The sequence below is a fragment of the Ciconia boyciana genome, chromosome 22, assembly GCF_034638445.1.
Source record: "Ciconia boyciana chromosome 22, ASM3463844v1, whole genome shotgun sequence".
Classification (NCBI taxonomy): Eukaryota; Metazoa; Chordata; class Aves; order Ciconiiformes; family Ciconiidae; genus Ciconia; species Ciconia boyciana.
The window spans coordinates 92,987-114,948 of record NC_132955.1 but is presented as its reverse complement, the minus strand read 5'-3'; the positions used below and the strand labels follow the sequence as shown (position 1 = coordinate 114,948).

The 21,962-nt window shown below is 42.3% G+C and overlaps 2 protein-coding genes across 3 annotated transcripts; one reads left to right on the top strand and one right to left on the bottom strand.

Annotated features, from left to right (window-relative positions):
• Window positions 1-176: 176 nt before the first annotated feature.
• Window positions 177-12,801, bottom strand: DUSP3 (dual specificity phosphatase 3). Its single transcript, XM_072885524.1, has 3 exons — window positions 12,668-12,801; window positions 5,413-5,639; window positions 177-1,787 (listed from the first exon to the last, which is right to left on the bottom strand). Exons 1-3 carry the CDS (start codon window positions 12,787-12,789, stop codon window positions 1,582-1,584), a joined length of 555 nt encoding a protein of 184 aa, XP_072741625.1. The 5' UTR covers window positions 12,790-12,801; the 3' UTR covers window positions 177-1,581.
• Window positions 12,802-13,002: 201 nt separating this feature from the next.
• On the top strand, window positions 13,003-20,196 carry LOC140662278 (ras-related protein Rab-18-B-like). 2 transcript variants are annotated; one of them, XM_072885521.1, is made up of 7 exons: window positions 13,003-13,136; window positions 13,210-13,265; window positions 13,425-13,486; window positions 15,584-15,656; window positions 16,637-16,755; window positions 17,643-17,709; window positions 18,607-20,196. In XM_072885521.1, exons 1-7 carry the CDS (start codon window positions 13,072-13,074, stop codon window positions 18,780-18,782), a joined length of 618 nt encoding a protein of 205 aa, XP_072741622.1. In that variant the 5' UTR covers window positions 13,003-13,071; the 3' UTR covers window positions 18,783-20,196. The 2 variants fall into 2 exon arrangements, with proteins under 2 accessions (XP_072741622.1, XP_072741623.1); XM_072885522.1 differs by having other exon boundaries at window positions 13,005-13,130.
• The last annotated feature ends 1,766 nt before the right edge of the window (window positions 20,197-21,962 follow it).

The following is a 21,962-nucleotide window of genomic DNA, read 5'->3' as shown; positions in this document are numbered from 1 at the left end:
CTACTTGATTTGGCAGTTCCCATCCTGTGCAAGGAAACAGAAATAAGCCTGGTCTTCAACCAGAATAACTTCTGGAGTTTAATTTCAAGAAAGTTATCTAGCTATATAGAACTCCCCCCCGCCATTTCCACCCCCCCAAACCACACAACCCCAACAACGAGAAGTAAAACAATGTACATCCTTTGTGATTTTTGATTAGTGAACTGAATATACAAAACTAGATCTGGGCTTACACGTGTTACTAATACAACAGTGTTTCTGTTTAAAATAGTGTTAAGAATTTCAATCTAGAACTACATTAAAGCACAGATAAAAAGGGAACACATACACCTCAGGTTCTGTTAGTTTAACCAACAACTCCGAGTTTGCAGTGGGAGATCCTTTGTGTTAATACAGTGCTATAACTCAGATTTACACACTAAGTCAGGCATACTGTAAACAAAGCTCCCTCTCCCAACATTGCAATGACTCATTTCATCTGTATGTCAAACAGAATCAAGACATCATTTATTTTAATAGAAAGGAAATGTTTCCTATTCCATGTGGTATGTAACAATGCTCATTTCCATTTAATGATACCATGCAGGCAATCCAAGAAGTCAAGAGTGTACTTCTGCAAACTGCTTTGTAAGCATACCTGCGCTGCCGTACTGGAAGTAATCTGCATATGTACTCATTCCATCCTATGTTACTAAACAGCGATAGTAAAGAAGGGAGAGAGACACTGTAATTCAATACAAGCCTTGGGAGCCATCATATTCTGATACTTAAGACTTTATCGTACATCCAGTACAAGCACTCCTAAATACAGACATTATTTCTTCCTTGCTCAAATTTTTTCCTCAACGTTTGCTTGACTTTTTTTCTAGTATGACTTCAAAACAAAAATAAAAGAGCATTTAATATCAGACTATTTCATGTCAATCACAACAGCAAGAGGTACAAATATTCTTAGAAATACAGTGTGCATCAAGATTGGGCTCTGAATGGCTTTACTATGACACACTGTGTATTGCATAAATCCACACTGAACACAACACTGCATACACTTCATTTTACAAGCGAGTGCATCTGTGCATTTGTATATATGCTTCTCCATTCCTTGAAGCTCCTTGAGTGTACTCAAACTTTAGGCACCTGTGTGCATGAAAAAGAAGCTTTAGAAAATACAGTACTTCAATTAAGAGTGAGCGAACAGATGTGTTGGGGCTCTCAGAAAACGGTGCTCTGGTGGGATACAAGACAAGGCTTAAATGAATCACACTCAATGTCAATGCAAGCCACGTATGTTACAGAGTCTGCAGGGGGCTCTGAAATACATGTGAAGATAGCTGTTATCACTGGAGTTACCCCTCTAAAACCACCTCTTTATTGCAACAGCTCCGAACAGTGACACAATTTTGTGCCATCTTGAAAGACAGAACCAGAGTTCGAGAAAGATACTTTCACTAGACAAGAGCAGGAATTCTGTCTTCTTCACATTATGTGATTTAGCTTGGTGGTTGGGGTTTGGGAATCTAAAGCACCTAAGACATCCTCTGATGGTTTGAGAAACTTCAAAAAATACTTCGGTGCTCTGTTCTAGGGCTTCAGTTTGCCCTCCTTCACTAATTGCTCATTGAGCTGGCAAAGCTGCCTTAGAAAGCCATCATTGGGGCCAATCTCTCGCTTCTGCCGGACAGTGCTCAATGCAGACTTGACATCCATATTCTGGCGAAGCATGAGGTAGGCGATGACCAGTGTAGGAGAACGGCTGTAGCCCTCACGGCAATGCACAAACACTTGTCCTGCAGGGAAGACAGGTCATAATTTGGGTTATGCTGGAATATATGTTTGAAAAGCAACATGAAATAGCTAGGATGTAAAGCATAATAATATTAGTCCTTCAGCAGCTTGAGAAATATAAATTCTGAATGCCACAGTAGACATATAGAACTTGGAAGAAAGGTGCTATCACTCTGTTAGTAGCTACACAGTCTGTCATCAAGGATAATGCAGAAAAAAATGGCTGCATATTTGCTACTATATTATAAAGAGTTAAACTGTGTTTATTTACTACATTTCTCTGACCTTTTGTGGTTTAGAATAAGCCTTGCCCCTAAAGATGACCAGTACCAAAGAGCACAAATAAATGATGCAAAGTTTAAAATACACTGAAGACAGAGAAATATGCTGTTTGTCATATATTGCATCTCTTCAAAGATATCCAGCCTTTTTGCTGCATTGCTGCCAATTCCTATGCTAACTCCATGTTGGATCATACCTGGCTGTTTCTCTGGCTATTTATGAAGCCACATTAACACTCAAGTAAATGAAACTGCTGACTGTGCAGCAACAAGAACCAGAAACATCTAATCACACCTATGCCAACACCAATAATATGCTTCCAGCTACTGATGAGGAAACTCATTCTACGTATTTGTTGGGTTGTATTGGGTTTGCGTGGCAAAGTTCTGGTAGTGCTGGGGAGGGGCTACAGTGGTGGCTTCTGTGAGAAGATGCCAGAAGCTTTGCCTATGTCTGATAGAGCCAGCGCCAGCCGGCTCCAAGACAGACCCACCACTGGCCAAAGCTGAGCCCATCAGTGATGGCAGCAGTGCCTCTGTGGTAACATATTTAAGAAGGGGGAAAAACCTGCTGTGCAACAGCAGCTGGGAGAGAGGAGTTAGAATATGTGAGAGGAACAACTCTGCAGACACCAAGGTCAGTGAAGAAAGATGGGGAGGAGGTGCTCCAGGTGCTGGAGCAGAGATTCCCCTGCAGCCTGTGGTGAAGACCATGGTGAGGCAGGCTGTCCCCCTGCAGCCCATGGGGGTCCACGGTGGAGCAGATATCCACTGCAGCCCATGGGGGTCCACGGTGGAGCAGATATCCACTGCAGCCCATGGAGGTCCATGGTGGAGCAGATATCCACTGCAGCCCGTGGAGGTCCACGGTGGAGCAGGTGGATGCCTGAAGGAGGCTGTGACCCTGAGGAGAGCCCGCGCTGGAGAAGGCTCCTGGCAGGACCGTGGAGAGAGGAGCCCAAGCTGGAGCAGGTTTGCTGGCAGGACTTGTGACCCCACGGGGGACCCACGGTGGAGCAGTCTGTTCCTGAAAGACGGCACCCCATGGGAAGGACCCATGCTGGAGAAGTTCATGGAGGACTATCTCCCGTGGGTGGGATGCCACGCTGGAGCAGGGGAGGAGAGTGAGGCGGACGGAGCAGCAAAGACAACATGTGATGAACTGACCGCAATCCCCATTCCCCGTCCCCTTGTGCTGCTCGGGGGGAGGAGGTAGAGAAAATCAGGAGTGAAGCTGAACCCAGGAAGAAGGGAGGGGTGGGGGAAAGGTGTTTTAAGATTTGGATTTATTTCTCATTATCCTACTCTGATTTGATTGGTAATAAATTAAATTAATTTCCCCAAGACGAGTCTGTTTTGCCCGTGACAGTAATTGCTGAGTGATCTCCCTGGCCTTTTCTTGACCCACAAGCCTTTCGTCCTATTTTTCTCCCCCTGTCCAGCTGAGGAGGGGAGTGATAAAGCGGCTTTGGTGTGCACCTGGCCTCCAGCCAGGGTTAACCCACGACATGGGTAAATCCTGTAGGTAGGTATCCAACAATAATAAAGCAGGCCACTGCTCCCTTTGAGAAATCTAACTCAATTTTATTGCTTCTCAGCTGCTTCCTCTCTGACCTGCTTTTCCAGACACAAAAATTTTCCCCTTCCCAAATGCAGTGGGAGATATGACCCCAGGCTACTCTCCACAGTAAATTTTTTTCTGAGACAGGAGAACAGATGAACCATACACACAGATTTTCATCATAATCACAACTGGCTTTGAACCACAGCGACAGAAAGCCCATTACCACATTTGCCTTGAGCTGCAGAGGCTTCTCAGCTCAAGGCAAATCTCTAATCAGTAGCAAGCTAAACAGCTAAAAGAATTCATTCTCAACATTTCTTGAGAACCCGTAGCCATAAATTTGCAAGATTTAGAGATTCTTGGTCATATACATGGAAGAGAATTGACTTCCCCTCTGCAAACGATCAGAAGCAAAAGGGTTTCTAGCCTTCTTCTGTGAAAGGCAGTATCTTAAGGGCTGCCTTCCAGACCTTTAGTATACCAGACGTGCCTTCCAGAACTTCATGCAACTACAACGCTAAAATGAATTGAAGGAAAATACTACTGCATCCCTCTTCACTGTTCTTACTCTAGACTTCAATGTCAAACAAAACTATCAAATTTCAGTACCGAGTTAATCTTAACGCTGGCTCCAGCATCACCCAGCTAAAATGTTCCTCTTTGTTTACCAGAGTAAGAAAACAGTGACAGGCATGCTAGACAACTACTAAGACTGAAAGAATCAGCAAGCAGAACTGCTGCTGTAAATTCAGATTGACTCTGCAACTGTTTAGATCAAACTGAGTAGGGACAGTCATGGCACAGCTGGCACTGTTAAACTCTTCTTTCCTACTGCAACCTGTTTCAGAGAGTCACAATGCTAACTGGAAGAGTCACATTTCAATTTTTAGAATTTTTCATACTCCACCAAACTGGAGGTAAAATTTCTTTCCATCTGTCAAAAGCACATCACAGCTCTAGTACCCCTTTTGCCCATTTCAGAGAAAGAACTTCTAGAATTGTTGGAGTTCTCATTCCTCCTTTTTCATGTTCAGTCATGAAGCAAGAAAGAAATTAAGCATGTGTAGAAATAACTGGTATGCTGAAATAGTCAGACAACAATAAACACCATCTGGCCCACTGCACTATGTCCTAGGATTTCTGCTCTGAGGAAACACACTGTAGAGAAATGTGGCAATCAACAACATTGCAAATATAATCTCCAGCCTTCCTGCAATCCTAGGGAATAAGGAGGTAATCATCACGTAAAATAATTTAATGACTTAATGTAATAAAAATTGTAAGGCCACAGCCTCTATCCTTATCGTACATTTGGGAAAAAACCCCAATACAGCAGGTTGTGTGAGTACTCTTCAGCAATGCGTTACTTGTATCACTTCTGCCTTTAATTTATAACTTCTAGTGTCCTAAAACAACTTTTAGATCCTGAACTTTTTTTTTTTATTTTTTCATGTCATTTACCACTTCTAAGGAAAAATAAGAACACATCTTCCCAGAAAGGCACTACTATAGGACGCAGCAGCTGTTTCACTTTTCAAAGTCACCCCTACAGTGACAGACTTCCATTTGCCATATACTGGAGACCTACATGTATAGACAGAAGATTAAGATGTCTTATTGTGTATTCTGGTGTCTTTGATCCAGAGCCTTGATCTGCATTCCTGACTTCACTGTTCAGCTGATAATCTGAGCAAAGAACCATTTTAAACAGTAAAATAAATTGCTAAGGAACATATGCAGTGCACAGAAAACATGGTAGAAAGATATTTCAGTTTGCCTTACCATCCTTCTGGGAAAGTGCTTTCTCAATAAAATCAGCTGCCTCCTCAAAATAGCGACTGAGGTTAAATTCTTGTGTATCGTTAGCTTTAATGCCATGGTATCTGATGCCTGTGCCTTCATAGAACGCTGCATTAGTGTTCACATGCATGAATGACTTCCCCTCTGCTGCATTCAGAACATGGGTTATCCCCAGACGCTGCAGCCTCATAATGTTCTTGGCTATGAACCTGTATGATAAAAAGTGTCAAGAAAATGATTAGAACTTGGTGAATCATCTCAGAATTTACGATGTCCCCAGAAGGTATTGATAACCAAAACCTTTAATTTTTCTGTTAATAGATGCCAAAATTACTGTGCCCAGAAGTGAATTAGCTGCAGATTATAAATTCACAGAAATATTTAGAGCTATGGTCACTACTTGTGCATGACAGAACGCTGCTTTCTTGGCTGACAACCGAGCAGAGCACATGTGAAACTTAATCTGTTACACCCTACTATGGCATAAAATTATAACTCTTTCTGAACATAACATTCTGACCAAAGTAAGAAAATACTGGAGATAACAGAAAGCCCAGGATAGTCACTTCTAAGATTAACCGTTATCTACATAAGATAATTTAAAAACCAGTTACAAAAAAACAGCTACCAGTGTTGCAGTGCTAAGTAAGCAGTACTGGCTACACTAACAGACAGTCCAGACAAACAGACATTTTAGGGGGCAGTTTTAACCACTGTGAAACAGCACCGGCTCCTTCTCAGGCCACAGGAAGACAGAAAGTAACTATGAATAAATGTTCCTGCATCTTCAAAGGTCTCACCTCAAGACTCCTGTGAGGTGTAGTCCTCTGTCCCTGTGCTATTCAACATCTTTGAAGTCATGGAAAGATCTGGCAAGGCTATCCAAAGGTCAGCAATATAGTGATATAATTCAGTCTTTGCCACTCAGTGTTTTCAACACAAGTATTACAAATTTTAGTGTCTTAGTTGAAATCAGTATGGAAAATGGAAAAGATGGAAAAGAATCCAGATGAGTGATATTTAAGATGCTTAAGTTCTTAAGAAAGCATTCAGTACTTTTAGGTCAGCTAAGCCCTTTTCAACTCCTCAGTTCTATCAAATAATTGTAGCAAAACCACCCGCTTCCATCTTTAAGTGGCGAAAAGAGCACACTACCCTGTTAGTGAACAACTGAGCAGGATGATACATAATAATCATGCCTTTCAGGCTTGACCATGACAATGAATTAGATCCAGTAATAATGCTATACGCTCTGATAAAAGCTCCAGGTTATACAATGGCAAACAATCCATCTGCTTAGTAAGACAACTGATCATGCAGAAATTTCTACCTGTGCACTGGAACGCAATCTATAGTAAGAGGAGGTAACCATCAAATAATATGAGGAGACCATTGACTCCTTTTTGTTGTAAAACCACTACTTTTCATTCCGAGTCTGATTATTTCCGTATGTCAGTCCCGATATTTGCCTCACTTTCCTGGGAAGAAAAAAACCCCATGTTTTATCGCACCATGTGGTCTCCTAGTAAAATCTCAGCCCACCAGTAAACATTGCTGGTCGAGGTGCTTAGGGACATGGTTTAGTGGTGGTCTTGGTAGCGTTAGGTTTACGGTTGGACTCGATGATCTTAAAGGTCTTTTCCAACCTATACGATTCTGTGATTCTGTGATTAGCAGAATGTGACAGAAAGCTTTAGTTGACAGATAACACAGTTCCTGCACATTTTGTGAAAAGAGGTAGCCTAAACAGACATAAATCCCTTTATTGTTTTTTTAAAGGCAGCTTTCACTATGTGTCTAACTGGATGTGGAAACAGAAATCTTTTAGAAAATCTCCCTATGGCTCAAGTCATAAATTGCAAATACAAGGAGTCTTAATATTAAGCTGAGTTCCAGATAAGCATTTGTGCAGTATCTTTTTGAACAAGTTTCTAAGAGATGGCAATGCACCTAAGGGTTTTGGCTGGACACCTAGCGATTCTAAAAAAGTTAAAATCAATACCCAAATTACTTGGTTTGTATCTATATGAATCTCTGAGTGCATTCACTCATGATTTTCATGTAATTCAAGGCTATATGAACATCTAGAGCGTTCCTTTTCTCCTAATGACTGTTCACCCCTTAAATTGTAGTGTAAGCAGATGAATCCTTACGCATGAGTGAAGCTTCTACATTTTGTGCTGTCTGTGCCAAACAACTATGGCAATGAGCCAAATATTTGTGAAGACTTCATTACCCAAACCAATGTTGACAGATCTTCCATCTGGCAGGACATCATCTGTGCCAGGGCACAAGTATCAGTGCCTGGGGAATTCTGCTTGCAACACAAAAGTAAATCCTACAGTGCAAAGCCAAAACAAAAAGTGTTAATTCAGCTGTGAGTTCCTATGCTTAGTGGGGTGAGTATATGGTTTAACTAAGAGTATATAGATCAGTATATATCTGAGAGTGGTCAGGATCAATAGGAACTTGTGTCCTGGAATCATGGTTGAATCTGGCAACACAGACTGGCTCCCCTGGAAGCAAACTCATGATTTTTGCAGATTTTATAGATTATTTTCTTGCACAGCTAGAGGTGAAAAAGAGAGTATTTGGATGCCATTTTTTCTCCCTTTCCAGTCCTTGGATCTCTCCCATCCTTAACATTTCATTCCAGCTTCATCATGTTCAATGTTGAAATGCTAGCTCCTTCAAACAGCAGAGATGCTAACATCAGCTGCTTCTATTTCCTTAAGAAAAAACACAGAATCTTGTCTGTTCTTAATATGGAAGATTTAGAGTTCCTCATCCTGCGAGTAACACTAGTAAGAAGTGTTTCTTCTGAACAGAAATGAACAATTTTACCAGCCACAAAATACAGGTCTTACAGAACCATGCATCAGCAATTAAGGGTACATGATTCTATAAAGTATTGCCATATGGGATTATAAGCAAATAAACCAAGTCCTTAATGGCAAAAAATGCCAGCACATTAACACATTTTAATTTTCACTGTTATGTTCATGCAAAATTGTTTCCTCACCACTTCTTGCCTTACAGTCACTAAATTTAGTATTAATTTTGGGAGAATATCTTTCATACTCCTGACAACACACCTGCACTTCTAGCACATTAAGAACAAAGAATTGCTTCATGGGTTACCCACACACATTAAAGCAGACAGAAAACTCAGACTGGGCATTCGTAACCAGAACCTTTTTAACAAATACAGTTCTGGAGACATGGCTTGAATTGCTACAGGCTTCCAACAGTCTGTGAAAAAACCACAACCCTTAGCCAGTAGTTCAGAAAGCTAAGCCTGCTTGCTTTCTGGCAAAACACTGCTTTTGCCATGTTCTGGCAAAACATGGCTGCTCTGAATAAAAGCCCTACCCTCCAGTGCGTTGGCTGCTCCCCCCATTTTGGTGTCATCTGCAACCCTGATAGAGACACATTCTGTCCAACTGTCCTGGTCACCGATTAAGATGGTACACTGAAACACATCTTGACTTGTACAGAAATAGAAAATGAATTCTTATTTTGCTATTGCTTGAAAAATACATAATTGTGCTTGTCTGTCACCTAATTCTTGTTTTAGTGATATTACATTTTTACTCTTGTCTTCACCAATCTTATCTAATCTTCTTGAGAGGTTAGAACTGTCTACTGTAATATGCAAAAACATTCTTTTCAACATATTTTATTTTATCATTTTACCTCCGTGTTTTCATTAATTAATACTTTCATGTATTGCATGGAAGATTGGCTCTGCCTGTAACCTGAAGTCATTTGACAGATAAACTTTTATTCTACACTATGACCCAATTTAATCTCATCCACCTGAATGTCTCTGCATTGTCATTTTTATCTAAAGATGAGTTACTCGTAAGGAGAGACAGCAGCACCCCTATGCAAAATATTCTAAAAGGTTTCCAACAGAAGTTTCTGACTCTCACTCAGACATTTTAATTTTTTCCTGTGAGTTCCTGTTCAAATTGAATTGCTTTTACGCCATGTATTGGGATTCCAATCCCCCCATGTTAAAAATCTACAGGTGTGGCTACTCCATGAATTCCTATTGTTATAAAATCTCTGCCGCTTGTAGTCATAAATGTGGCCCTATATTGCAGAAAGGTTTGATCCATCCACGTCAAAGCAGAGGTTGGAATGTCAGATCAAATAACCGCGTTACTTTGTTCCCCTGCTATATTGCCTTCCTGGACTTTCTGTAGCCCGATGCAAAGTGCTTCCAATGACTCCTCAGAGATTCAGCAAGGAGATGTGTGCAACAAAGGCCAAAACCAAGACACGAGGTGAGCGCCAATCAGAACTGCACCAGGACAGCTTCAAATACGAGATGTATTCCAAGCTCTGTGCAGATGCTAGAGCAGGACAAGAGAGGCTAATGAACTGCAAATACAGGCCCCAAACAAGGCTATGGCTTATTTCTTGCTGTCCTGGTTTCAGCTGGGATAAGAGTTAATTTTCCTTCCAGTAGCTGCTATAGTGCTGTGTTTTGGATTTACTCTGAGAATAATGTTGATAAAACAGTGATGTTTTAGTTGTTGCTGAGTAATGCTTACACTAGTCAAGGGCTTTTCAGCTTCCCATGCTCTGCCAGGTGCACAAGAAGCTGGGAGGGGGCACAGCCAAACTGGCCAAAGGGCTATTCCATACCATATGGCGTCATGCCCAGTATATAAACTGGGGGGAGCTGGCCGGGGGGTAGCGATCACTGCTCGGGGACAGGCTGGGCCGATATCGGTCAGCAGGTGGTGAGCGGTTGCATCACTTGTTTTTTTTTCCTTGGGTTTTGTTCGCCCCCGCCCCCGTTGTTTATTATTATTAATTATTATTATTATTTTACTTTATTTCAATTATTGAACTGTTCTTATCTCAACCCATGAGTTTTCTTGCTTTTGCTCTTCAGATTCTCTCCCCCATCCCACCGGGGGGGAGGGTGAGCGAGTGGCTGGGTGGTGCTTGGTTGCCGACAGAGGCTGAACCACGACACTTGCACACAGTAGCAAAAGCTTTATTGATGCCTTGCACACAGTTGGACCCACATATGCACAAAGCCCGAGAGGCTGAGTGCAAAGGAGGTCCACTTCCCCAGCAGTTCACAGGAGAAGGAGTCAAGTCAGAAAAACAGATCTCTCGTCAGCCTTATCTTTAGACAAGGAGAGTACAGAAGAGGGACGTGTAGCTGGAAACTGTGTGAGAACAGATCTGCACAGTTTCAAAGTCTTTCAGAATGACAGCTAATACAGCAAATGCTACTGACAATGCAGTATACCCTAACCCCACTTGATACAAAAAAATCCTCTTAAGAATTAGTATTATTTCCAGTTTGACAATATCAAAGTTCACCCTGCAGTGACTGAATCTTAATAGACATTCATCTATTCAACTAGACCTCACCATTATCTTAACTCTCTGTGGATGTTTCAAAGATATTACTGCCTACCAAGTCTTGATAAATTAAGTAGGCTGTCTGTTCCCACTGTGAAATAGCTTTTTCAACCCACAAAGTCATTTCTTACCTCTAGCTGTCCTCCACAATTTTTCAGCATCCTTTTAAAAACACTGATGGTAAAATTGCATTTTGTGTGCTAGTTCAACTAACAGTTAAACTGTTCTTACACTACAAACTGCACTGGTGCTCCAGATATTTTTGGTTGTCATTTATTACATAAAAAGCCCTTCTCAGTTGTAAAGCTTTCCACTAGACAGACATTTTCCATCCTGCAACTTACACATGCATCCTCTATTCCTAGACAACCTTGCATCTGAATGTATTAAACTCCATACTGGATAATTAAAACCAATTACTGAACAATGAAAACTACTCTGTAGCAGTCAACTATCTTCAAAGTTATTTTTAAATTATTTACTGTGCAAATCACCTTGCAGGCTATGACTTCATTTCTTACAGGTAACTGCTAAAAATATGAAGAAGGTGGCTGTCAGACATCAGATTGGCCATTGAGATAATAATTTCGGTCCTATCTCTAGATGCATATGTCCTGCATCAACTGGCAGTGACAAACATAATTTGGTTTGGCTTAGGAGAAAGTTAATGAAAACCTATGGGTTTGACTTATATTTCTTTAGGAGTCACAAACTTCAAATAAGAACAGGGATCCAGTATACTACACACATATCAAAAAGTCTCCAATTTCACAGAGACAAAGTGTACAAAGATGGACAAAAAGGGGAAAGAGAACCAGCAGGACATGACAGGATTGGAGCAGATAACTGAAATCATATTCGTGGTGCAAAGAATAAACTTCATACAACTGAGAAAAGAAGTGCTGTTGATGAACCCTGAACACTTTTCCCCATTTAAGGGCTTTCATCATAGCCGTACCTGTATCGCTCTGGCTCCCATCATGTGCATGAATACTTAATTAGGATGAGGGTTTTTAGGACTTAAGAGTGCAGAAACATTCATTTGACCAATCACAGACAGGGGTGGTGACTCCTATTAAAGTCTTGATTCCTTTAGGCCATTTTGCACGTGGTAAAACTGAGATCTAATATCCATATTGCTACGTTGCTCGTTCTTCATGTTCCAGCTTATTCCACTCATCTCAAATACAGTTATTACACTGATGTTGTGATTGGGCTTCTACAGATGATATTGTACATATACCTCACGGCATCTTGTCTCTCCTCCCTCTTCTGTGTGGATCACCACAACTTGTTAGCGAGAGTAGGAAATATCAGGAGAAAAAGAAGCCCAGCGCTGAGCAGGTGTGTTTCATTCTTAAGCAACTTAATTAGTTTTAATCCTGTTTCAGCTCTATTTTAGCTTAGATTTGGGACTTCAACAGGGTACTGAACATTTTGGCAGATGCCATTTATGAGCTGTGCCTCGTCGTTTGCCATGCCAGGCACCAGCAGGAGCCCCAGGCAGCCTGCTGCCACAGGCCTCCCGGCTGGCAGCTCCCTTAAGCTGGAGACCCCCGGGCCGCACAGCCGGGGCCGGCTCCGGAGGCCCTCCCGGGGCCCGCGCAGACCCAGCAGACTCCGCCCTGCAGCCCGACTTCCTCCGGCTCAAACTCCCGTTCAGGCGGCGACTCGGCGAACGCCCCGCGTCCCACAACCCTGCACGGCCTCGCAGCCCGCCTACCCCAGCCTCTGTGCTCCAGGGCCTACGAGAGCTCCAGGCTCACAAACGCGGGCCCCCGCCTCCGCCGCGGCCGGCCTCGCCTCCCGCGAGCCGCCCGCCTCGGCCCCGGCCCGCTGCACTCACGCGTTCCCCACGTGGATGCGCGGCACCACCTCGTTGCTGTGCGCGCTGGGGAGGCTGTAGCAGCCGCTCCCGTTAGCCAGAAGGTCGTTCAACTCCTCCACCGAGATCTGATAATCGGACATGGCCGGGCCGCGCTGATCCCCGCCGGCCAGCCGCGGGCCCCTCGGCGCAGCAGATCGGGCCTGGCGCGCTCCCGCCCCGCCCCGCCTGGCACCGGCCGCCGCCTGAGGGGCGGAGTCGTGTCAGCGGGTTCTGGCGGCGGCGCCCGGCGGGGCCAGGGCGGGAGCAGCGCGCGGCCAGGCCCTGGGTTGCGCCGAGCCCCTCGCTGCCTCCGTCCACCCGGCCCGGCGGCCTCCGCCGCGGTCCTCGGCGGCGGGCGGTTCCGGAGCCGCGCAGCGCGGGGGATGGACGCTGCAGGCCTCACCCTGAAGCTGCTTCTGGTCGGAGACAGCGCCGTGGGGAAGTCCAGGTGCGGGCCCTGCGGGCTGTGCGGGCGGGGCGCCCTTGACACCCGGCTGAGCTCTCGGTTTCTTTCCCCGCAGTCTCCTGCTGAGGTTCACTGACGGTGCGTTTGAACCGTGCCTGAAACCCACCGTCGGTGAGTCCGGAATCCGCCCGCCCCCGAGCTGGGGACGTTTTCGCGTGTTCCCGTCTGCGGCCCGTCGGCGAGAGGCAGCGGCGGGGAGCCGGGGACGGGCGCGGTTGGGGGGGCATTCGCCAGTTCATTCTGACAAGCCTTCCCTTCTTAACGTCTTAGGTGTCGATTTTAAAGTGAAGAAAATGGTGGTAGACGGCCATGCGGTACAGCTTGCAATATGGGTAGGTTTTGTTCTCGATAACTGCGAAAACTTCAAGAGCTTTTTTTTTTGTGAGTTTTTTTCCTCTTCCTTTTTCCGCCCCCTTGCTAAAGTCTTCTGCATGTCGGGATTGTGTACTTACGATGTAAATGCACATAGGATGAGTGTAATGATCGTACAACAAACAGTAGTTGCAGACAGGGTTCTTTCAAAACACTGATAAATGGTTCATTGCTCTAGGTTTGGGACCTCCTTTGGTGCTAGTAGAGATTTTGACTGCTCTTTCCTGCACTTCTACAACTGGGTTTCTCAGACCCTCTGTGAAGTGTTAGACTTGTGAAGATGTGGCCTTGCAAGAAGGGCAGGCATTTCATGCCTGTGTGACCCAGAAGCGCTCCTAGGACAGATAGCGCTTAAGTCGAGTAAACTGCACAAAAGTGATGTTTTGAGTGATGAGTTGCATGATTTCCTGTAGGGGCTGTGTGTATACTGTACCAGAAACAGTCCAGATGCTTTATTTTGGTTAAAATAATGGAAAAAAAATATACTTCATCCTGAACTATTTAAAGGTTGGTTCAGAGACTTGAGCATTTGTCCTGAACTTCCTGATGCTGTATTTCCAGCACCTGCACTCGGAAATCAGATTGCAGCTGTGTGACTGGGATCATTTATAATATTGAGCACCACATTTATTCTCCTAAGTGGAATGAAAGAGCCGTAGAAGGAAGAGGTTTTATGTGTATGGTCGTAGGTATTTGAGAAAGAACACGCCATTACGAACTAAGTAATTTGGACTATTGGAAAGAGCACAAATGTGCCTCAGGCTGGTATTATCAACAAACAAAATATAACAAAAGTAATATCAATGCCAAAACTTGAATAATTTTCTTGTTTTCATTCACAGTTTGTGTACAGAACGCAGAGCAAGAGTGATAAAGTCACGCTTGCTTTAGCCAGTGAGCGTATGTATTGGCTGTGTTCTGAACATGCTGCACACAAAGCAGAAGCTTTGCTGAGAGTAACCAGGGTATGTTTGCCCTAATAATCACGCAGGGGTGTGTCTCCTTGCTGTGAAATGAAAAGCAAGGCCAGAAGCTTGCACAAGTTGTATAGCTGGAAAAGGCACATTTGCAGCAGCCTGTAACAGCATCAGGAGAAACTGCTAATTAGGGGGGAAAAAACAGTGCAGTTGTGCAATGTTAAATAAAAACTTTAAATGCATGTACAGGGCATCAAGGTCAAAAAGAGGCTTCTGCTTTACTGCATGGATGCCTAAGAGTCCAATCTCCTTAGTAACGATGACCCAAATTAAGTAAATACATTGCCAATTTTAATTTCTTTTTTTAACAAAGAATAAATAAATTACAACATAGCTGTTAGTCTGTCTATTATAATCTGTACATAAATAAATTTTTTTTAAAAAAAATCATATTTGTGTAGTTCTTTTGCCTCCTTATTGTTTGTTCTGAGGGTTTTTGAATTTCATGTTGCACTTAGGAGCTATTTTGAAGATTCGTGAGAATAAGTGTGACATACTGCAGTAATAATGGAATGAAACTACTGATTTTAAATTTCTTATCTGCTTAGAATCTTAGCAAACTTGAAGTTGTTCTTTCTAGCTGGATTCTCCTTTCCTGCTGTGGAGGAGCAAAGGGAGATTTTTGGAACCACTATGTCTCCTTTCCTGCAGTGTCTCTCACTGGAAAACCAGTTATTCCTTACCTCATTCAGTTCAGCTGATTGTTAACTGATTAAGCCTAGCTGCTTGGCTTGCAGCAGTAGCCTTTTATGTATTTCTCTTGAGTCCCATTGACTTTCTTGTTGTCTCACTGATGTTACAGCAGTCTGTGCTTATCGCTTTAACCTTCCGTCAAGTCCTCTCCGTGCTTTTCTACCCCTCCTTATCTGTTTCCTGTTGCTGCTGCTAATGTTTTCTGACTGCTTCCCTCATCCTGTTGTCTTACGGTTTCACATATCCTTACTGGCCTGAAAAAATGTAACTTTGTTTATCTTGGGTAGTTTAAAATACCTTTTTTGTTCTAAATATATTTGATTTTTCTCTGTGTGTGTGGTGTTTTGTTTGTTTTTTGTTTTTGTTTTTTTTTTTTCCCCTCTTTAGGACACAGCAGGACAGGAGCGCTTTAGAACACTGACTCCCAGTTATTACCGAGGAGCTCAAGGGGTTGTTTTAGGTAGGAGGTATATGGAAGAAAAACACGGTTACATAAAGCGCGGTCTTTATTACTACCTAAATGTGCATGTCTTTTCAAAAGGAGCTTGTCTGAGAGAATCAGAGGAACAATTATGGTTTTTACAACATTACTGCATCATTAGCTCAAACACTGAGTATGCAAAACCACTGGCAGGAAATAATGCTTCAAAATATTGTAAGTTAAAAATACAGAGATGTCACGCTGCAAGCTGTTCAGTGGACGAATTATTAGCTTTGTGGTAATTACTTTGGTGAGTTTCTGGTAATAAGGCAAATTGGGTTTTGTGTTGTTTTCCCCCCCTTCCCCCCCACAATGTTTTTAATTTTTTTTTTTTCCCCAGAAACTACTGATGTGATTACTGTAAGTCATGAGGCTTGTAGCACAAGTAATGGATGGTTAGTCCCTTTCTGCGTGACAGTACCAATTAGAAAAGAAGGGATTCTTATTCTCGGGGATTGTGACGGCTGAACACCTTGCTATACAAAATATTCTTTCTGACTATGATGCAGCTTCTTAAACCTTAGTGATTAAGTGAATGCAGTTATGAAGTTACCAGTGACCAAAAGTCACTTTTTACTCAGAATCTGTTTTTTTAGCAGCAGTGCATGCATGTAGTTACACATTAAATGAGGTGACAAAATTAACCTGTTTTAAAATATTGTGTGGCCCAATTCAGAACTAGTAACAGGTATAAGATTTCAACTGGTAAGTCTGATTTCCAGTTACAGATCTATTGCAGAGATGCTTGTGTTCTGTAATCCCTAGTGACTTTGGGTGAGCACAGCCAATGTGTTCCAGCTCTGGGAAGAGGGTATGGTTGATGCATCTTTCTGTAATTCCCTAATGCTGCTTTTTTTTTTCAGGGCAGTAGTTAGCTAGTAGGGACTAAGTTCTGCCATAATGAAGTAAACATTGTTCAAGACTCTACATTTGTTAAGCTCCTTTTCCTCTGTTACCAGTGTATGATGTTACAAGAAAAGACACTTTCGCAGGACTAGAGAGCTGGCTGAATGAGCTGGAAATGTATACCACCAAAAGCGACACTGTGAAGATGTTAGTTGGCAATAAAACCGATAAGGTCAGTTTAGAAATGCATCCTCTTACACCTTTCCACAGATTCGTCGGTCATGATAGAGTACAAATGTGAGACAAGTGCTGAAATTAACACATCTGTTGTGTGAGGAGGTGATATGCTCTGTAACCAAGAAACCTAGGTTGGGCAGGCTCCACTTACTAGCTCATTTTTTAAGCAGATCTTGTTAAAGATTTTGATGGAAACTCTCCTGGAGACATGCAATTGATGAGAGAGATTCTCTTAAGATTTTGAGAGGTTCTGCCTAAAAACTGCTGTATACCATTGAAGTTAACTGTAGTGCAACAGCACAACTGCTGCTTGCTTTTTGACCAGGCTGTATTTGGGACAGGTGGTAGGGAAGGAGAATTCAGCTCTTCAGATGGCTACAGAGTATGCATTTCTGTGGGTGTGAGGTGCACTGGTTGCTGTATGTTTCTGGGGTGTTTTGATATATCTTGGATGCCTGTTGCATAGCAAGATGTTTCACTGTTGCTTTACTACAAGAGGTTTCCATTGTGGCTATCCTGAACTAGGTTCTCTTCTGCCCCCTTCCAAATCTGTCAATTTTCAGATCCCTTGATATGCCTTTCCAGCTATTTGACTATTGAAACCTCCTTTCTGGCATGTATCTTGCTCCTAGTTGATTCAGAAGATAGCAATACATTCATTTCCTACTGATTTGATGTGGCTGCTGTTCAATTTGACCCCCTAACAGCCTGCCTAGCAGTAAGCTGTCTGTAGAGTGGGAAAATCCAGTTGCTGATTACTACGTGGTTTTATAGACTTTTTTCTTTTCAGCAAAACCACTTCTGCAGTGGTGCTTTTCCAGGGACTTCCTAAAAGTGGCAAGTGTAGCCTGTTTTAGTCATGTTCTTCATTCGTCTCTGCAGCCTGATCGTGAGGTAGAGAGAAGAGAAGGACTCCAGTTTGCTAGGAAACGCTCACTGCTTTTTATAGGTATGTAACTCTGTGCCAAAAACTTGTATATTCATGTTTATTTTGGTATTGCTAAGTGTGAATGAAGTGTGCAACTGTATTTCAGGTTGATAGGTAGATTTACTTTTTCTTTTAGTACCCCATTAATATGGGTTCCTTCTGCTGCATTAGTTCATATGCATGGATGTAGGTTTTAACTTTTTTCAGAGATGCTCTGCATTGACTGCAATTGGAAGTACTTTTCTCTGAAAGAGATTTACTTCATATACTGTGTAGGCATGAATTTTATATTCTCTTGAAACTAGCAGGATTTTTTAATTCAGAGCCCAGAAGACTAGAATTTTTCTCCTGACTACTCAAGGTCCTTGCTGACATCAATCTCTCTTTCACTTCCAAGTTTCTGTTGCAGCTACATAAAAGACAATATTCTTAGACCAACAATAAAATGTACAATGTGAAGAGATAAAGATGGGGAACAAATTGCGTTTTGTTTTGTTTTTTTTAAATAAAAAAGTACCTTTTAGGTAAAGCTCCTTTAAAAGATTTCCAGAAGGAACCAGAAGGAAAACATGTAATTCCCTCTGCATTCTTTGTTTCTCAGGTTGGTTGTGGAATAATTATCTTGTAGATTTACTACCACAACCTGAGAACAATTTCTGTTTCTCCGTTATGGAGAGAATGGGGAGCTGTGAAATCATTTTAGGTGGAAAAATGAGATGCTTCAGACTCAGATGCATTTCTGTTTATCATATTCAACTTAAGAGTGCCTTTAAGGGAGAATGGAAAGGATGTTCACTCATTTAAAAAAATTGTATTTTCTTTCTGGTCCCAAAAAGAACTTCTTACAAAGTGGAATACCCCCTGCAAATAAGATAAAATACTTTCCCCCCCCCTCCCCTTTCTTCCCCCTCCCACCAGAGACCAGTGCCAAGACACAGGATGGAGTGCAACATGCCTTTGAGGAACTAGTCATAAAGATCCTGCAGACACCAGGTCTCTGGGATAAAAGCGCAGAGAAGCGGGGAGTCCAGCTAATGGAATCTTCAGGACAGAAGGATAAAAGCTTATGTGGTGCATACTGTCCACTCTCTTAAATCTACAGGTGGCTGTTCTGTCTGAAAGGAGTGGACTTTTTTTCCATAAAAAAAAAAAAGGGGGGGTGGGGGAACGACACAACGATTCCAAGCACTAGTCTGCGCCTTGTCTGACCTGCCACCAGTTGTGTAGATCCAAAAACCAAACTGATTAGCAAAATACATTTTTGTTCATTAACAAAACACAATTCTCCTTCCCTTATGCACAACTGATATCTCCAGATATTTTTCTGGTAACTGTCAGATTTTTCACTGTTAAATCATAGTGCTTCCGAGAGTATTGTGCTTTTGCTGTATGGCATTCAACACGGCCTTTTTCTGAAATTCCTGCCTTAGCATAAAATAAGGTAGTACTCCATTTTGGAATATTATTGAAAAGCTTCTCTTCCCCAGAATGGCATGGGAGTCTTCTAGGCACCCAGGTTCCCTTAAATGTAGTTAACAGTCAGGAGTCACCCTGAGCAGTGACATTGTTCCCCCATTTCAGATGGTTTTAAGCAGTTGAAATTGCTACATGTCCCCAGATAGTAAGTTGAGTAGTAAGTAGTAACTTAATTTTAGGATTGTAGTGAAGAGGCATATCTATTAACATTTGGCAGGAAAAAAACCCACTTCCTGTGCAGTACACTGTAGGTTACCCCTTGGTGCTCCTAAATACCTTGTGCTGAGGATCAGTGGTGAAATGGAGTTATCGTTTTGGGCTGGTTTACATTGTGGGTCCTTTTTGCAGCTAATGGGGCTCTCTGCAAACCCACATTCCTGCCCTCATTCAGCAATTGCAGGGCTAAAACTAAGTTTACTATAAAATGTGCTGGTTATGGAAGACTTTCCACTAGGAAGAGTCTGTCTATTGCCAATCCCATCATGAAGTTCTGTCATATAACTGCCTCTTTTTACCGCCCCCCCCACCTCACTGCCTTTTCTTGAAAACAAAGTCATGGAAGATGTTAGCCTAGACTCTGATTTTGGTAGCAATGTCTCTAGAGGACTTCTGGTTGGCTGCCTGCAACACTGTAAAAGTATCAAATTTGGGGAAAATATTAAAAGCATTTAAAATGTAAACTGAAGTGCTTGTAAACAAGTGACAAGTTCAAAGACAGTCATTCACTACACGACATTGTTTACTTGGAACAGAAAAACTGCCCTTTTTTAAAGATGCTTGTTTTGATGATTCATTGCTATCAAGTTAATTTATATTAATGGAGTGCCTTCCTGAGTACCACCAGTGATTTGTCATGAGTGCTACCACAACACAGCTGAAGACAAGGTGTATAAACTTCAGCCTCGCTTTGGAACTATTCTAACTTTCTCTCTGCGAAGTTGCTCTTTGTGGAGCTGTTTTCTTCTGTGAAAAGTGTGCCTGTATAATTGTTGCTAAAGCGAATAGAAATACCTGTACTGGGTTTTTGCATCAGCTGCTGTCTGCCTTGCAATGGATGTAAGCGGCCGCATAGTTGGAATATCACTCCTGTGTATTTCCCTCTGCTGAAATCAGTCTGAGGAGATGTCAGATCTTATAGTAGCTTTTAATGTCTTTAGCAGTGGAAACACATCTGCTTACAGCCAGCTGAAGGACTGCTTCTTACACTTCCATCTTGGTTTTGGTCTGTAAGATGTCCCTTTGGAATACTTATTCGTATCAGCTTACGAGAGAGTAGATGAGAAAATAGTTTCTGTTGGTGTGACCGATAGCAGCTGGATAGGCATACTGTAAGCAGATCACGGAGGGCGTGGATTGTTAAACTACTGAGTGTCTATCAGCAAAATGTGAGCATGTCACAACTGGAGATTCTCTGGAATCTCCAGGTATAACTGCGAACAGAGCATGGACACAAGAAAATAAGACTAGGAAGTCAAGTTCAGAAGATGGGAGGCCATGGCAACTGTAACAAAGCCATAAAACCAGGTGGGAAGGCTAGGAGGGAGACAATAATGAGAAGATAGAGATGAATGACTTCTGATCAGCAGGCTGTACGTGGTCCTGGTGCATTCTCTGCTGTTTGTGTAGTGTTTTTTCTGGTGACAGGCATGACTTTTGTGCAATGAGCCTGTCACCAAGGTAGTCACTTCTTCCCTACGTTTCCTGGGGCTAAGGAAAAGACTGGAGAGCAGACTATGTGTTCTGCTGCTGTCCTGTTGAACGGGGGCAAAACTGCGTAGCTGGTCTGTGCTGCAGCTGGTATCTGCCTTCCTTAGAAGGCGTCAGTTTTAAGAATGGCGTACTTTTTAGAAATAATTTAACAGCTGGCAGCCCTTCTAAAAGTAACAGCATCTTCCTTTGCATTATGCTTCAGTTTGAGGCAAATGCAGTCCTACTGAATGAATGCTTCCTCTATTGTATTTGGGGGGAGGAAGAACCCAGAACCAAACTCCACCTTGATTAATTTATGAATTTTTTTTGTTGTTTATAGTAATAACAATTTTTGGGGGAAGTGAGCTAAATGCATCGGTCTTTCATTCAGTTTTGAATATAGTCAGGTGTGAAAGTAGTAATGTAAATATATATACTCATTCTTACTAGAAACTACAAGAACCGTGTCTACAGTTCCAGATTTGCAAAATGAAATGTAAAATTGAGTGTTTAGGTCAGAGTGAACTATTCCTGTTATGAAATGCTTATATGCAGTGAAAAAGGTATCATCTGATTGTCTAACTTTGCCTTTCTAACCTCAAATATCAAGGAAAACAAACTATAAATTTGACTGGTGGTATCACTGGAAGTTATCATAGATACTCTTGCTATGACATCAGAAGCTAGTCCATGACATGCTGAAAATGCTGTGAACATGAACAAATAGCCTGGCAAAGATGGGCACTGGGCAGCATTTAGCCTATTCTGTCATAGTTGCAAATTGTGAGCAAAGAGCTGTGATAAAGAAAAATCTAGGTGCTACTGACTATTTGATTTGCAAGAACAAGCTAGAATTTGGTACGTGCTTCTAAAATTATTACACCCCCACACTTCAGTCAAGAATTTTGGTTTGACTTTTCTTTTTTTAACACCAAGATGGTATTTTTTTTTTAACTGAAAAACTGCTAATAAGCATCTTAAACTATTTAAACTATAAATTGAACAAAACTAAGAGAAAAGGGAGCTGCTATCAGCATGAAGCATTTGTAGAGATCCTGTTGGGAAATTCCAGTCCTCCTTATTGCTAGCTGTTTTAAAACTGTAGCTAG

What these genes read in the sequence shown, in the direction of transcription:
- DUSP3 (XM_072885524.1), bottom strand. Translation starts at nt 12,789, where the DNA reads ATGTCCGATTATCAGATCTCGGTGGAGGAGTTGAACGACCTTCTGGCT. An exon ending in CGCATCCACGTGGGGAACGC is followed by an intron (nt 5,640 to 12,667) that starts GTGAGTGCAGCG and finishes TTTATCATACAG; the next exon opens with GTTCATAGCCAAGAACATTA. An exon ending in AGCACTTTCCCAGAAGGATG is followed by an intron (nt 1,788 to 5,412) that starts GTAAGGCAAACT and finishes TCTTCCCTGCAG; the next exon opens with GACAAGTGTTTGTGCATTGC.
- LOC140662278 (XM_072885521.1), top strand. Translation starts at nt 13,072, where the DNA reads ATGGACGCTGCAGGCCTCACCCTGAAGCTGCTTCTGGTCGGAGACAGC. An exon ending in GTGCCTGAAACCCACCGTCG is followed by an intron (nt 13,266 to 13,424) that starts GTGAGTCCGGAA and finishes TTAACGTCTTAG; the next exon opens with GTGTCGATTTTAAAGTGAAG. An exon ending in ACGCTCACTGCTTTTTATAG is followed by an intron (nt 17,710 to 18,606) that starts GTATGTAACTCT and finishes CCCTCCCACCAG; the next exon opens with AGACCAGTGCCAAGACACAG.